Here is an 18,041-nt window from a genome sequence, read left to right on the forward strand (position 1 = left end):
TCATCACCCCCAAAAAGTCATACCTCCCATCATCCCCAAAAAGTCATACCTCAGGGCCAGACCCTCTGCCCTGAGTGGCTCCCCCAGTCCCAAGCTGGTTCCTTCCCCAAGGTCTGCTGCACCAGAGTTGTGCTCCCTCATCCAGGGAAAATGTGGCCCCATGACAGAAGGATTTGGTCCCTGAGGTAGCTCATCACCAGAATTGCTCATCACCTCTGTGCTGATGTAAGAGGCCCCTAAACAGCCCCAACAAAAACTGGCAGATTGAGTAACCCAGGCTCCCCAAACCCTTGTCTTCTCCTGACTAACCCAGGCCTCAGCATCGCTTCCCGTCTTCGTGTGTGTTTTGGATTGAATTGTGTCCCCCAAAAGATATGTTGAAGTCCTAACCCCTGTACCTGTGGATATGACCCAGTTTGGAAACAAGAGTTTCCTTTTGTTATGTTAATGAGGTTATGCTGGAGTAGGCTGGGTCCTAAACCTAATTCTTTCTTTCTGAGAGGTGTCATATAAAAAAGGGAAAACAGAGACACATAGGGAGAAGACACCATGTGAGAATTCACTACAAGACAAGGAATGCCAAGGAATGCCCAGGGCTGCCAGAAGTTGGAAGAGGCAAGGAAGGACCTTCTCCTAGGGCCTCTAGAAAGAGTGTGGCCCTCCTGACACCCTGAGTTCAGATTCCTGGCTTCTAAAACTGTGAGACAACAAATCCTGCTCTTTAAAGCCACCCACTTGGAACAGATTTTCATGATAGCACTAGGAAACCAAAACAACATGGGAGACGTCGCTGCCCCCGACCACGGCTCTGGTGGGATTCAAAAGGCAGAAGTCAGGGCCAGTGGTCTATGGTGGGTTTGGAAGACCAAGAAAGGACTGCTCAATAGGTGAGCCCCTAGAGAGCAGGACCTGGGAGAGATGAGGGAGAAACTCCTCCATCCATTCCCTCGTCTGACACATATTTATGTGGGGCTGGCAGCAGAAATTCATCAGGCAACAAGACAGACACAGTTTCTGCCCTCGCGGAGCTTCCATTTTAGTGGGGGAGTAGAGACGATATGTAGTCGATTCTCATTATTCACAGTTGTTATGTTCTGTAAAGTACCTGCAAATGCTGAACTAGCAAATACTGAACCAGCCTTGTGCACTGGGCGACTCAAATTTTCCACTGCTCTGTACATGTCGGCAAATGACTGCAATAGTGCCACAAGTATTGATTTTGGGATTACAAATAAAGTTTACGCAAATTCACAAATATGGCGTCCACAAGAAATGAGGACTGTATATTACAGAAAACAATATGAAGAAAACCAACAAGGGATGGGGATGGACCATCATAGGGAGTGCCTTAATTTCCTAGTGCTGGTGAAACACAAATACCACAAGTGAGTGGCTTTAAAGAACAGAAGTGTATCTTCTCACAGTTCTGAAGGATAAATGTCCAAATCAGGGTCTCAGCCATGCTGATTCCTTCCTTGCAGATAGTCCTGGGAGTTCCTTGGTTCCTTGTCTTGTAGACAATCCTCACATGGTGTCTGCCTTCCCCCTGTGTGTGTGTGTGTGTGTTTGTGTGTATGTGTGTGTATGTATTGCTGTGTCCATTCTGCTCTTTTATAACTCGTAAGTGATTAGATTTAGAAATCACCTGTTATGGATTGAATTGTGTCCCACAAAAATGTGTGTCAACTTGGCTAGGCTATGATTCCCAGTATTGTGTGGTTTTCCTACATTTTGTGATCTGATGTAATTATCCTATGTGTTATAAATCCTAACCTCTAAGATGTTAAGGACCCCATGCAGCTGGCAGTTTGTTGTACTGTGGGGGCTTGTGTGTTGCTGTGATGTTGGAAACTATGCCACCGGTATTCAAATACCAGCAGAGTCAACCATGGCGGACAGGTTTCAAATGAGCTTCCAGATTAAGACAGACTAGGAAGAAGGGACTGGTGGTCTACTTCTAAAAAGAATTAGTGAAAACTTTATGAATAGCAGCGGAACATTGTCTAATATAGTGCTGGAAGATGAGCCCCTCAGGTTAGAAGACACTCAAAATATGACTGGGAAAGAGCCACCTCCTCAAAGCAGGGTTGACCTTAATGATGTGGATGGAGTCAAGCTTTTGGGATCTTCATTTGCTGATGTGGCACAACTCAAAATGAGAAGAAACAGCTGCAAATATCCATTAATATTTCGGAATGTGGAATGTATGAAGTATGAATCTAGGAAAATTGGAAATCGTCAAAAATGAAATGCAGCACATAAACATCGATATCCTAGGTATGGGTAAACTGAAATGGACTGGTATTGGCCATTCTGAATTGGATGATAATATGGCCTACTATACCAGAAATGACAACTTGAAGAGGAATGGTGTTGCATTCATCGTTGGAAAGAACATTTCGAGATCTATCCTGAAGTACAACACTGTCAGTGATGGATAATATCCATACGCCTATAAGAAAGACCAGTTAAAATGACTATTCTTCAAATTTACGCACCAACCACTAAGGTCAAAGATGAAGAAATTGAAGATCTTTACCAACTTCTTCAGTCTGAAATTGATCTAACATGCAATCAGGATGCAATGATAATTACTGGTGGTTGGAATGCGGAAGTTGGAAGCGAAGAAGGATCGTTAATTGGAAAATATGGACTTGGTGATAGAAATGATGCCGAAGAGCGCATGATAGAACTTTGCAAGACCAATGACTTCTTCATTGCAAATACCTTTTTTCAACAACATAAACAGAGACTATACACGAGGACCTCGCCAGATGGAATACACAGGAACCAATAGACTACATCTGTGGAAACAGACAATGGAAAAGCTCAATATCATCAGTCAGAACAAGGCCAGGGGCCGACTGCAGAACAGACCATTAATTGCTCATATGCAAGTTAAAGCTGAAACTGAAGAAAATTAGAACAAGTTCAGGAGAGCCAAAGTACAACCTTGAGTATATCCCACCTGAATTTAGAGACCATCTCAAGAAGAGATTTGATGCATTGAACTAATAACTAATGACCAAAGACCAAGTGAGATGTGGAATGACATCAAGGACATCATACTTGAAGAAAGCAAGAGGTCATTAAAGAGACAGGAAAGAAAGAAAAGACCAAAATGGATGTCAGAAGAGACTCTAAAACTTGCTCTTGAATGTCAAGTAAGCTAAACCAAAAGGAAGAAATGATGAAGTAAAAGAGCTGAACAAAAGATTTCAAAGGGCAGCTTGAGAAGACAAAGTATTACAATGACATGTGCAAAGACCTGGAGTTAGAAAACCAAAAGGGAAGAACATGCTTAGCATTTCTCAAGCTGAAAAAACTGAAGAAAAAATTCAAGCCTTGAGTTGCAGTATTGAAGGATTCTGCGGGGAAAATATTAAACAATGCAGGAAGCATCAAAAGAAGCCGGAAGAAATACAGAGTCACTATACCGAAAAGAATTGGTTGACATTCAACCATCTCAGAAGGTAGCATATTGTGTTCGTTAAAATTGTATGTCAACTTGTCTAGGCCATTATTCTCAGTGTTTTAGCAGCTGTATAATGTTGTGATCACCCCCATGATGGAATCTGCTGAGTGGTACTGGTGGAGGCAGGGCCTGTGGCAGCTCACCGCCCCCTTAGTTCATCTCTCTGCCTTCCACCGGTTATTTTCTGCCTGCTCACCTTGTCAAGGGTTTTGGCTTGTTCCAGACTCAGCAGCTGCCTCTTGTTGCCTCACCTCTCGTTCATGGGACTTGAGCTAACAGCTTAACTGTTGGTCTTGGAATTCGTCGAACTTCTCAGCCTGTGAGCAAGAGTCCAGTTCCCCAACCTGCTGACCTTGGGCTCGCCAGCCCCTGCAGCTACGTGAATCAGGAGAAACCTTGCACTCTTGTCTACTGATCTTCAAATTCATTGACCTTCATGGCCTGTGAGTGGGAGCCCCTCTCTGACCTGCCAACCTTGGGTTCACCAGCTTCTGCCGCTCTGTGAACTGGGAGAGGTCTCTACCCTGATCCATGGACTTGGGACATTTTAGCCTCTATAATTGTGTGAGCTATTTCCTTGATATAAATCTCTCTCTATATATATATATATTTATACACTTACTGGTTTTGCTTCTCTAGAGAACCCAGCCTAAGACACATTTGATCAGAAATCGATGGTACCTATGATGATTAAGGTTGTGTGTCAACTTGGCTGGGCCATGATTCTCAGTGTTTATATGTGATCCTTCCCATGATGGGATCTGCTGTGAATAGCCAATCAGTTGAAAGGGAGTTTCCTTGGGGGTGTGGCCTGCATCCGAAAATAAGCAGATATTCTGGCTTTTTGCTCACTCTGGATCCTGCAGCTGCCTCCTGGTCATCTGATCTCCGGTTCTTGGGACTTGAGCTATCAGCTCATCTGCCGATCTTGGGATTCATTGATCTTCACAGCCTGTGAACAGGAGCCCTGCTCTCTGACTTGCTGATCTTGGGTTCACCAGCCCCTGCAGCTACGTGAATCAAGAGGAGCCTCCATCTTGATCCACAGACTTGGGACGTTCCAGCCTCTACAATCACGTGAGCTGTTTCCTTGATATAAAGCTCTATTTATATTTATACGCTTTAGTGATTTTGCTCCTCTAGAGAACCCAGCCTAAGACAGTACTGAAGGAAGAGGTCCAAGCTGCATTGAAGGCATTGGTGAAAGACAAGGCTCCAGGAATTGATGGAATACCAATTGAGATGTTTCAAAAAATGGATGCAGCACTGGAACTGCTCGCTCGTCTATGCCAAGAAATTTGGAAGACACCTACGTGGCCAACCAACTGGAAAAGATCCATATTTAAGCCTATTCCAAAGAAAGGTGATCCAACCGAATGTGGGGATTATAGAACAAAATCACTGATATCACATGCAGGTAAAATTTTGCTGAAGATCATACAAAAGTGGCTGCAGCAGTACGACAGGGAACTGCCAGAAATTCAAGCCGGATTCAGAAGAGGACGTGGACCCAAGGATATCATTGCTGGTGTCAGATGGATACTGGCTGAAAGTAGAGAATACCAGAAAGACGTTTACCTGTGTTTTATTGACTTTACAAAGGCATTCAACTGTGTGTATCATAACAAATTATGGATAACATTGTGAAGAATGGGAATTCCAAAACACTTAATTGTGCTCGTGAGGAACCTGTACATAGATCAAGAGGCAGTCATTCGAACAGAACAAGGGGACACTGTTTGGTTTAAAGTCAAGAAAGGTGTGTGTCAGGGTTGTGTCCTCTCACCATATTTACTCAATCTGTGTGCTGAGCAAATAATCCTAGAAGTTGGACTACATGAAGAAGAACAGGGGCATCAGGACTGGAGGAGGACTTACTAACAACCTGTGTTACGCAGATGACACAACCTTCAAAAGTGTTAAAAAGCAAAGATGTCACCTTGAACACTAAGGTGCACCTGACCCAAGCCATGGAGTTTTCAATTGCCTCATATGTACATGAAAGGTGGACGATGAATAAGGAAGACCAAAGAAGAATTGACACCTTTGAATTGTGGTGTTGGCGAAGAATATCGAATATACCATGGACTGCCAAAAGAACGAACAAATTTATCTTGGAAGGAGTACAACCAGGATGCTCCTTAGAAGCAAGGATGGCAAGACTATGTCTCACATACTTTGGACATGTTATCAAGAGGGACCAGTCCCTGGAGACGGACATCATGCTTGGTAAAGTAGAGGGTCAACGAAAAAGAGGAAGACCCTCAACAAGATGGATCAACACAGTGGCTGTTACAATGGGCTCAAGCATAATAACAATTTTGAGGATGGCGCAGGATGGGGCAGTGTTTCGTTCTGTTGTACATAGGGTTGCTGTGAGTTGGAACTGACTCGAGGGCACCTAACAACAACAAGATATTAAGAAGGCAGGATTAGACACAGTTTTGTTAATGAGGCAGGACACAATCTACAGGATTAGGTTGTATCTTGAGTCAATTTCTTTTGAGATATAAAAGAGAGAAGCGAGCAGAGAGGAGAAGGACCTCCTAACACCAAGAAAGCAGATCCAGTAGCAGAGTGCGTCCTTTGGAGTTGGGGTCCCTGTGCTGAGAAGCTCCTAGACCCAGGGGGAGTTTGATGACAAGGACCTTCCCCTAGAGCTAACAGAGACAGAAAGCCTTCCTCTGGAGCTGGCACTCTGAATTTGAACTTCTTACCTCCTAAACTGTGAGAGAATGAATTTCTCTTTGTTAAAGCCACCCACTTGTGGTATTTCTGTCTTAGATAACTAAGATAGAAATTTGGTACCAGGATTGAGGTGTTGCTCTAACAGATACCTACAATGTAGAAATGGTTTTGGAATTGAGAAATGGGTAGAGGCTGGAAGAGTTTAAAGAGCCTAATGGTAAAAGCCTAGATTATCTTGAAGAGGCCATTGATGGAATTACAGACATCAGAGACAATTTTAGTGAGGGCTCAGAAGAAAGGGAGGAGAGCTGTAACACTGGATATGGTGCAGACAGTGAGAAGCAGCAGCAGAGAAACCACAGCACCAGAACCAGGAGATTGGTGTGAGACGGCACAGGAGCTGACCCACAGAGCAAGAGAGCTGAGTGCCTTTGTGCAAGAGGCTTCATGGCAGAGTAAGGTGCCTCTGGGCATTTGTTGGCAGAGATAGGCTTGCTGACCTGATCCACAGAGTGAGAGCTGAGTGCCTTTGGGCTGAGGCTTACTGGTGGAGTGGGGTGCCTCCATGCACTTATCAGTAGAACTAAAGACCTTTGTAAAACTTGCCTGAGCAGGGCAGAGGCCAGACCAGCCCAAGAGGCCCGAGGGGCCAAGGGGCCAAGAGGCCAAGAAACCAGGAAGCAGAAGCTGAAGAGACAAGGAGCACAGGAAGCAGAGCTGCCTCAATCTCAATGGGTAGGGCCACAACCTGTGGGGTCTCAAAGGGTAGAACCACGGACTCCTGGATCTCAAAGGGTGGGGCCATGGCCTCCTAGGTTTCGAAGAGTCACATCTTCACCAGCTTGGTTCCGGAGTGTAGGGCTGCCTTTCACAAGTGATGGGGGATGGGGCCAGATCCGCTGCCCAAAGCAGAGGCGGTGGGGCTGCCATGCCCAAGGGCAGAAGAACTGGGCCTGCTGGGGCTGAGGGGGTGAGGTCTCCACTCATTTGGACTAGGAGAATGGTGCTGCCCTAAGATAGGGAGCAGAGTTGCCATCCCAGTGGACATGGAAGGCAGAGCTGAAGCCCAGGGTTAAGGGACCTCCACCGGAATCCAGAGAGTGTGGCCAGCACCCAGAATCTGGAGGGTGGGGCCATTGACTAGATGGTCTCAGAAAACAGAGGATTATTTTCAAGCCTTGAGCGCTAATGTAAATTGTTCTGCTGTGTTTTTAACTTGTTTTGTGTCTATTATTCCTTTTTTCCCTCCAATTTCTCCCATTTGTAATGGAAACGTCTACCCTGTGCCTGTTCCACCATTGTACTTTGGAAGCACGTAAATTGTATTCTAGATTTCACAGATAGAGAAGAATTTTGCCCCGGATGGAATTTGGACTTGGAGTTGATTTAAGACATTTGGGATGGTATGATGGGGTAAATGTGTTTTACATGTGGCAAGGACATGAAGTTTGGGGGGCCAAAGAGTGGAATGTTATGGGTTGAATTGTGTCCCCCAAAACTGTGTGCCAACTTTACTAGGCCATGATTCCAAGTATTGTGTGTTTGTCCTACATTTTGTGATCTGATGTAACTATCCTATGTGTTGTAAATCCTATGATGTTAAGGAGGCAGAATTAGAGGCAGTTATGTTAATGAGACAGGACTCAATCTACAGGATTAGGTTGTATCTTGAGTCAATCTCTTTTGAGATGTAAAAGAGAGAATCAAGCAGAGAGGAGAGGGACCTCATACCACCAAGAAAGAAGAGCCAGGAGTGGAGCATGTCCTTTGGACTTAGGATCTCTGCACTAAGAAATTCCTAGATCCAAGGGAAGCTGATGACAAGGACCTTCCTCCAGAGCCAACAGAAAAAGAAAGCCTTCTTCTGGAGCTGGCACCCTGAATTCAGACTTTTAGCCTCCTAAACTGTGAGAGAATAAATTTCTGTTTGTTAAAGCCATCCACTTGTGGTATTTGTTATAGCAGCATTAGAGAACTAAGACACCACCCTACTTGAGTCTAATCTAATTAACATAATAAAGAAAACTCTATTTCCAAACAAGATCATAGCCACAGGTATAGGGGTTAGCACCCAACACATATTTTGGGGGACACAATTCAATCCATAACAAGGAGCTAGATAGGCTGGTTGGGAACGGCTTCTCTGAGGAGGTGACATTCAGCTGAGACCTTCAGGATAAGCAGGAGACAGCCACGCCAAGACGTGCGGGAAGGCCCTCCAGACAGAGGGAACAGCATGGCAAATTCCCGGAGGGAGTAAAGAGCATGGGTGACCCAGGAACTGAAGGGAGAGGGTGGGAGTTAGAGGGAGAGGCCACAGTATGAGGCCCAGCACACTCTAGAGGCCAGTGTGGAACGCCAATGCAAAGTCTCCAGCTTGCCTTCCTTGTTGTAATTTCTCCCACCTGCTGAGACCCTGTGGCCCTTTTTGTGGGCTAAGCAGGAGAGGAAAATGAAGGAGACTGAGGGGCCGGGGCTCTGCTTTGCCACATGAGAGGCTGTGGGCGGCTCCCAGTCCCAAGAGCTATGCACTGACTGCCTGACGTGGCTTCTTGGTCTAGGTTGAGCCTAAGCCACAATCTGGGCTACTACTTCATCAGAGGCGGAGGCCAAAGGGCCTGGAACTGGTGGAACCTAAACCTCCACATCCACGCGCCCCCTGTCCAGCCCGTCTCCTTGACAATCAACCAGTACATCAAGGTACAAATAAGGAGCCAGGATAATATCTTCTTCTACTTCATCAACAAGAAGAAACAGATTCGTTTAAACCTAGGCACCAGATACAAGGTAACGTGTCAATGCCCACCTGCATTCAGGCTCCTGCTGGCTCAGATCGGTCCACGCCCTGGGCCCCTAAGCCAAGTTCTGTCTCTCACCAACCCACTCAACAACAAACCATTACCATGGAGTTGACTATGACTTATGGGGACTCCATGTGTGTCAGAGTAGACCCGTGCTCCATAGGGTTTTCAGTGAGGACTTGTTGGCCAGACACTGTGACAGGCTCCAGGCTCCAGGCTCTGGCAGGGTCTTGATGTCGCCCACGTTAGGAAATCCATGGCCCAGAAACCAGACTCCCAGAAAAGCACAGCCTTTCTAAGGCAGGTGCACCAGGGCACAAGAGCTGGTTATCCTGTTTTTATTTTATTGTGATAAAATATATATATAACAAAAAGTTTGCCATTTTAACCATTTTATACATACAACTCAGTGACACTAATTTATATTCACCATGTTGTACAACTATCACTGCTACTCATTTCTAAAAATTTTTCACCACCCCAAACAGAAACTCAGTGCTCATTCAGCAATAACTCCCAGCCCCTGATAACCATTAATAAACCTTGGTCTCTATGCATTTGCCTATTCTAGATATTTCATATATGTGGGATCATAGGATATTTGTCCTATTGTGTCTGACTTATTTCACTCCGCATGATGTTTTCAGGGTTCATCCATGTCGCGGCATGTATCAGGACTTCATTTCTCTTTATGACTGAGTAATATTGTATTATATGTGCGTACCACATTTTGTTTACCCAGTCATCTGTTGATGGACACTTGAGTTGTTTCCACCTTTTGGCTATTGTGATTAAGGCTGCAATGAACACTGTGTACACATATCTCCAGACCCTTCTGTTTTGAGGTCAGGCAGAGGGGTGGCGTCAGCCCACATGAGCACAGTCCATGTGGCCATAGGCATAGGCCAAGGGAGTGCATTTGGGGAAGCAGCAGAAAAGTCACCAGTGGCAGGACTGGGAGCACAGATTTGCCCCAAGGGTAAAGGTTCCAGGGAAGACTGAGCCATGACCTCAGAGGACTTGATCCTGGGGGTGGGGGAGGGACAGCCAAGTGCTGGGGCAGCATTTATCCTCACCCAGTCTTCTACGAATTTCTGCAGTACATAACTCCAGAGGTGCTGAATGAAATGAAGAAGAAAAGAATCCAGGAAGTGGAATTTGGTTCAACAGCTCAGAAAATCCAGATCCTTCTGGGAAAGATGAGTAAGATCCTAAATTTGCTGACCATCTCCGATTTGGAGAAATTCGTGGAGTCTGCCATGACTTTTCTAGTGGAAGCCTTTCCAAAGAAGACATTTCAATTCCAACGTTAAGACAGTCATCAAATTGTCCCAGAGCTTCCCCAGCATCTACTGAATGTCTCGGGAAGAGGGAGTTCTCAGGAGACTCAAGGAAAACCCAAGACCTGTTTATGCCTTTTGAGAGTCGGTTTGTCATTTAGGACATGTCCCACACAGCTCCTTAGTTTGAAAAAAGAAGACAATTTTCAGGGGGCTTACAAAATCTCTGACCAGGCACAGAAAAGATCTCATCTTCAGCCCTGACCTGGTAGCCTTAGCAGCAAGTTATTGTTCTGGTAGGTGATACACATCAGTCCCTGTCCCATCCGGCTCTCCTGGGTGATTATTATGCACAAGTTCTTTTGTGGCCTTCTAGTACTTCTCATCTTGATTCAGAACACAGACTATTTGTGTTCAAAGTCTAGCTTTGTCACTTGTTGATTGTATAGCCTTGGGTAAATAGCTTTGTGCCTCAGTTTCCTCATCTGTAAAATGGGCCTAGAGATAGTACCTACTGCCATGGAGTTGTGAGTATTAAATTAGTGAATTCACGTAGAGTACCTAGACCGGTGCGGGGCCCATAGAAACAATTCAGTAAGTGTTAGTACCAGTCATTGCAATCCTGGCCCTTCCCCTCGTATCTGGACATCTCCAGGAAAGTGTTTTTCAAACGTGAAATCTCTTAGATAAGGCTGTGTCTGCACTTCTTTGGCTTATAGAGTTACAGCCCCCTCAGTTTCTCAAGCCCCTTCTCTTCATAATAACAGCTACTGTGAGCCAGGCAGGCCCTGTGCTAAATATTGTACTTGTTCCATCTCATTTGGCTCTGTAACATAGATAGTATTTTCTCTGTCTATGTTAGTCCTGGCACTGAGGCTCAGAGATGTTATTGACTTAACCAGATAACACGCTGGTAAGTGGTGATGAAGACTGGAATTACTTAACTACAAAATGACATCACTCTGGTGACAGTGCGTATCTTTTTTTCATGATTCCCCACTCTGTTGTTGTTAGTTGCTGTCAAGCTGATTTTGACTCAGAGCAACCCCGTGTGACAGTAGAACTGTTCCATAGGGTTTCAAGGCTGTGGAAGGAAGCAGATTGGCAGGCCTGTCTTCCAAGGCACCTCTAGGTGGGTTTGACTCCCCACCCAGGGGCATCTCAAAGGCCCAAGACTTGAGGCAAATGCTGTCTTGATTCCACTGTTGCACCACCCCCGCCCAAGGGAGAGCCGAAGGCCAAGCTGCTGACTCAGCATAAATCACGCACCAGCCTCTCAGAGTCCAGCCCCCTCCTGAGCAATACGCCCAGGGGACTTCTCCCCAGGGGCCTCATCCTAAGGCTGGGAGAGAAGCAGTGTCTGAGCTCCCAGGTTCCCTATACTTCCCGCACCACCTCAGGAGGTTCTCACAAACCCTGACCTCACCCTAAACACCCCCTTTCCCACCCCGCCAAGGCTGAGGGAAATCCACAGGGCAAACGAGCCCAGTCTGCACCAGGTTCCGCGAGCAGGGATCCCACCGGGAGCCCGAAGGACCCACACTTACTCTCACCAACAGCTGAGACCCTTTTGGTCACCGGTAAGTCACCAACTCTGCTAAATCAAAATGGGAAAATGTAATCAATCCCATAGAAGAATGCAGGGGCCTCAGGAAGGCCTGGAACCCAGGAGGCCTCCAGAACCTAGACTGACTTTCAATTTCTTTTCTCTGCTTCACTCGTTTTTTTGTGAAGACGTATTTTCTATGCATCTCAATTCACATGGCCAGCAAAAGACACTCCCAAATAAGCAAACTGTCCCCTAATCTCTCTCTCTCTTTCTCTCTCTCAATTTCAAATATCCCAGTGGTGTCTGATGGGCCCAGCTTGAGTCAGGAGCCCATCCTTGGTCGAGTCCAGTAAAGTAAGGGAGGGTGGGACCATGTCTTGTAAACGTGGCTCCTAGCTGACACTTACGCATGGGGAGGGGAAGGGCTTTCTAGACATGGAGGATTTAAGGGTTGGGCAGACCCCTACTGTGTGACTTTTATACATCTTTGGGACACTTGCAAACTTCCCAGGACCACCTCAACTCCAGCCAAAACCAAGACCAGTATAAAAACCAAAGCTAGTTACCATCCAGTTAACTGCAACTCATGGCAACCCTACGTGTGTCAGAGTAGAACTGTGCTCCACAGGTTTTCAAAGGCTGATTTTTCAGAAGTAGATCACCAGCCCTTTCTTCTGAGGCACCTCTGGGTGGACTCAAATCTCCAACCTCTTGGTTAGCAGCTGAGCACATTAACCATTTGCACCACCCAAGGACTCCAAGGCCAGTAAAGGAAACCCTTTCCCTCTGGTTCAGCCATTCCCTATTGTGCCCAGAGGCACTGTGTACCACGCAGTGGCCCTTCTCCCCAGGCACGGCCTGCCACCATCTTCACTGAATGTCTCAGCATCACCCTGAACCCTGACAACTGAGCACCTGAGGTGGGACGGGAGCAGTGGGACTGGCCGCAGCAGGCTGTTACCACATCACTCTCATTGATTCTCCCACCTTGTTGGTGGATGGTAGGATCAGCTAAAACACAGCAGTTACTTTGCTGCCGGGCAATGAGCTATAAATGAGCTGGTTGGCGTAAATGACTACCGTAGCAGCAAAACGTCCCTGGTGCAAAAGCTGGTTCACAAGAAGCTACTTGCTGGGATGCTGGAAAAACTTGTTGGAGAATGGGTGCCACCAGAGCTCCCACACTGCTGACAGCAACAAAAGAGACCAGAAAGAGAATGCCCACCCTTCCACCGTGCCTTGCAGTGTGCCTCTGGCGCCCTCTATCAGCAAAGTCTGACATTACACCAGCTGGCTAAGGACCCTGGTGGCACAGTAAGCTTTTGGCTGCTAACCCAAAGGTTGGCAGTTTGAATCTACCAGCCACCCCTTGGAAACCCTATGGGGCAGTTCTACTCTGTCCTTTAGGGTCGCTATGGGTCAGAATCGACTCGACGGCAATGGGTTTTTTGGTGGTTTTTTTGTTTTTTTTTTTTTTGCTAAGGAGAAATGTTTTCAGGGTCCAGCTCCAGAATCACAAAGCTGAGCAAAATAAGGGTAGATTTGGAGCTGACAGGGAATACACTGACAACTGGCACAGAGAAAGCCCCTTCTCCTCCTTGCCTCAGCACTCAGTGGAGACACAGAGAGTCAGACACTCCCCCTGGCCCCACCCCATGGGGAGCAAGTTCGGCCGAGAAGAAAGCAGCAGCAGTGACACCCATCCAAGGTCCTGTCACAGCATGGCCACAGACTGGACCACTTTCTGCTCTCAACTCTCTGGTTCTCCAGCCTCTGGTCTGTCTCATGAGCTTCCCATACATACCTTTCAACAAAGTTCTTTCCTGCTCTGTTGCTTGCACTCAAGAACACTAACAGATACAGAGGAAAAGTGGTGGAAGATGGGCCTGGACAGATGGGCAGGGGCCTGATTGAGACATCCCTAGGTGCCATCAAAAGTTGAAATTTCCATATTCTAGGATCAAGGGTTGGGGAGAGTTCTTAATGAGACTTAATAAATCTTGTAGTAAAGATTTCAACATTCCAGGAGAAAATAATGAGGGCCTGACCCAAGGCAATGGCACTGGCATACAGAGGAGGTGTGATGGCTAATGTTATCTGTCAGCTTAGCTAGGTTTTGATTTTCAGTGGTTTGGCAGACACTGGACTGATTTCTCTTCCACAATATAATCACCTCCATGATGAGATCTGATGTAATGTGATCACCACCTGATGAGATCTGCTGTGAACAGCCAATCAGTTTCCTTGGGAGTGTGGCATGCCTCCAGTATATAAATGGATGTTCCAGCAAGGCTCACTCTCACTCTGGATCCTGCATCCAACTCATCATCTGACCTCCAGATCTTAGTATGTGAGCCAGCAGCCTGCCACCTGACCTGCAGATTTTGGGATTCGCCAGTGCCTGTAGCCCCATGAGCCAGCAGCCTGCCATCTAACTTGCTGATCTGGGGTTCATCAGCCCCTGCAACCATATAAGTCAGGAGAAGCCTCCAGTTTGATGCCTGACCCATGGATTTGGGACTTACCAGTCTCCACAACTGTGTGAGCCATTTCCTTGAATTGAATCTCTCTGTATATGTGTATATGTATATGTATATGTATATGTATATGTATATGTATATACATTTCACTAGTCTCATTCCTCTAGAGAGCCCAGCCTTAGACAAGAGGGGAGAAATTAAAGAGCCATTCAGGATAGAGAATAAGCAGGACTATCTAATAATGGGGTGGTGTAGGGATGGCTACATGACTTGGTCAACAGTGGGTCTTTCATTCAGTCAATGAACACTTATTGAGCACCTACATTAAGCACAGTTCTAGGAGCTAGGTGTACAGCAGTGAACAAAACAAAGTCCCTCCCCCCCACCCCATGGAGCTTAAAATCTGGGTTGGAGGGAGACAGAGAAAAAAAAAAGGAAAATATGAGGTACTGATAGGTATTATGAAGACAACAGTATTTCATAAGTAATATGAAGCCAGGTAAGGGGGGTAGCAAGTGCTGGGGAATGCTGTTGTGTATGGTAAGGTTTCTCAACCTCTACTATTGGCATTTTGGGCTGGATAATTCTTTGTTGTAGGGGGTTGTCCTATGCACTGTCAGACATTCAGCAGCATCTTCTACCACGAGATGCCAGTAGTACCCCCTCCCCACCATGCATGACAACCAAAAATGTCTTCAGACATTGCCAAATGTCTTGGCTGGGAGTTGGGGGCATGAAATCACCCCTGGCTGAGAACTACTGCCGCAGATCATATTTGGTTTGTCTGCTTTATGGTCCAACACGTCTACCATGTACACTTGAAAAGAATATGTAATTCTGCAGTTGTTGGGTATTCTGATGAGGAAACCAGGGACATCCAGGCTAGAGTTCATTCTACAACTGGCCTAGACTCTTTAAAAAAAAAAAGATAATACCATAAAAAGCTAACAAAGAACGTAAGAGAACTTGTCTAAATTAAAAAGGACCAAAGAGACGTAACAACCAAGTGACATGTGTGAACCTGGATAAGAAAAACTATGTGACATTTTGGGGGGCAGCTGGGGAAACAAATATGGACTACATATCAGGTATTATTGAACTTATTTTTATTTCAGTGTGATAATGGTATTGGGGTTATGTAAGAGAATGTCCTCATTCTTTGGAGACAGATCTAAAGCATTTAGAGGTAAAATGTCATGTCTGCAACGTAGTTTTATACGGCTCGGTAAGAGTTAGAAAGAGAGGATACACTGGTAATTAAAACTCACTTGATTTCATTAAAAATGTACATAAAGAGTTCAATTCTGTAAGAATAATATTTTAAAATATACACAGAAAAAAAATCTGGAAGATTTATGCCAGTCATTGTCTTTGAGGGTTAGTTTAGAAGACTTTCACTTTTTATGTTAAAAATTCAAACACTAAGAAATGTATACTAGTGGGCGTATTTCTATAATTTAAAAAAAGTTTAAGTAAAAAAACACCAAAAATAAAACAAACAAAAATCTTTATTCCCAAGGGAAAAAAAATACATACATTTGTCAGATGACTATTTAAATGGCTGCTACTGAACCAAGTGCTCAGTGTGGCATTTCTTTTTTGTAGGGGTGGGTACTGAGGAGCACAGAAAAACAGGCTCACTAAAGAAAAACTACCAGGAGGAAGGGGCTCCAAAAACGACACATGAAGTCATCCTTTTCTGGGAAGAGTCTCTCACCAACGTGCCCAGGTCCCTTTAACAAATGGCCCTTTTTGAAAAACTGCACTATTCTTTCTCACTTGTAAAACAGCAAAAGAGAATTTAATGACATGGGGCTGTTAAACCGGGGGGAAAAATACAAATTTGTTTTTATTGCTACTACAATACTAAATGTCAGTACAATTACTTAAGCTGACAGTACTCAGGAAACTGGCTGTTTTGCAAAGCCAAACTTAAATTGTCTTTTAAATTATGAAGCATTAAGATGCTTCAAAAGTGTCTTTCTACAACAATCATCTTGTTCAAAAGAATTCACACAGAGTACAGGTAAAAGTGGGGAAATCTGAGTAAGACGGTAGATTGTATCAACGTCAACACCTGGCTTGTGGGACGTCCAGGCAACATGGCACTATACACAGAAGCACCACAGTGTCCCTCCATAGCAAAGATCTGAAAAACTAAGTCAAACAGAGACCTGAAACCCTAAGCATCAAATGAAGAGATAAAGAACTCAGCCAAGCACCGAATGGAATGAGAAACTGACAGAGAACAAAGAGCGAGGAGATATACATGCAGAGGTCCTCTATCAGCTAACGCAGCATCAATCTGCCATCTTGGACTCCTACTGGAGATCAGCGAACAGGGGGTGCAAGAAAGCAGCTTCACGGAGCTTCTAGCAGGAGACAGAACAACCTGTAACCAGTGATATACACTTTCCCACCCCTTCTTCACCCTCGCTTGGCTTCCTCTGCCAGTCTCTTGGCCAGGAAGCACCAGCTTCACCCCCGGCTTCACCCCAGTGCTGCTTGGATTCCACCTGCCCACACTGGTCGGCTCCCTGTGTGCCATTTGTTGGCTGCTGGTGTTGCTTTTTTCCGCCTCTTTAGATTTCTTCCTTACCTCTCACCACCTCCCCCTCCTTTCTCTCAAATACCTGGCTCCGTGTGCCATCTTTGCTTCTTCCTGAAAGGCTGCAAAACACCGCTCGACTCTGAAACTGCTTCCCGGCCCATGCCACCATTCTGGTGGGACCCCTGGGGCTTTTTGTTTATTCTGATTTGTTCTGTTTTGTTTCCTTTTTCTTTTCTTGGCTTGGGAGCCCCTTCTAGCCAGGCAATATTGCGCAGCTTGTGAGCTACTCCCTTACTCTGCACAGACGTGCAGTGGTATCCCTGGGGGCATTTCTTGTTTGCTTCTTTTTCCTTTTTTATCTTTCTTCATTTTTCAGTTTCTTGTCTCTCTATACTTCTCTTACTGTCTCCTGAATACCTGGTGCCATGTGACACCTCTACCCCTTCTAGCCAGGCTGTACTTCATGGCGTGGGAGCAACTTCCACAGTCCTCGCCACACCGGTGGGATTCCTGGGGGCTTTTTTTTTTTTTCTAATTTGTATTCATTTTTTTTCTTTTACCCTTTTTTCCTTCATTTCTCAGTCTCTCATCTCTCCACTCCAAAGGCAATCTCCCTTAGCACTCTGTACATTTTTGGCTCCTGTTTCTCTCCTCTCTCCCATATCCATCTTAGCTCCACACATCACAATCTCCCCACTCCTTCCTGCCTACCTGCATTGTGCACTGAACATCATACCCCCAAACAGCACAGGCATGGCCTACCAGAACCTGCCCTCACTGATTCCCGGCCCACCCTGTTGGCCCTAGTATGGACCTGCCCTGCTATACCATACCTGAGTAACTGACCCTGCCCATTGGAGAAGGAGGTGAAAAGTATCGTGCCTACAGACAAGCAAACAACAAAGAATGCACAGCCCGCCTGCTCAGACATAACCAAATAAAACAAAAAAGCAGGACGAAACAAATCTACAATCAATAAACGAGGAAAATAACTACTGAATGTCCCTAAGACAGCAGACAATATCAAAACATATACAAAAAGAGGACAGGACGGTTCCAGAAGGCATCCAAAATAAAACACCAGATGACTTTCCAGTAGAAGAAAAGGCACTAGAACTACCTGATAGGGAATTCAAATCTCTAATATTCAGAGTTATCCAAGAGTTGAAGCAAAAAGCAGACAAAAATGAGGAAAAAATAGACAAATTCATGGAAAA

At 45.5% G+C, this 18,041-nt stretch overlaps 1 protein-coding gene across 1 annotated transcript in view; it reads left to right on the top strand.

Annotated features, from left to right (window-relative positions):
• Positions 1-10,277, top strand: part of ERICH6B (glutamate rich 6B) — a 43,169-nt gene extending 32,892 nt beyond the window's left edge. Inside the window, exons 7-8 of the mRNA XM_004376642.2 lie at positions 8,725-8,950; positions 10,065-10,277. Of these exons, the coding sequence (XP_004376699.2) occupies positions 8,725-8,950; positions 10,065-10,277 (439 nt within the window). The remainder of the gene's footprint in view (positions 1-8,724; positions 8,951-10,064) is intronic.
• The last annotated feature ends 7,764 nt before the right edge of the window (positions 10,278-18,041 follow it).

This window comes from Trichechus manatus, unplaced genomic scaffold (genome assembly GCF_000243295.1).
Source record: "Trichechus manatus latirostris isolate Lorelei unplaced genomic scaffold, TriManLat1.0 scaffold00044, whole genome shotgun sequence".
Taxonomy (NCBI): Eukaryota; Metazoa; Chordata; class Mammalia; order Sirenia; family Trichechidae; genus Trichechus; species Trichechus manatus.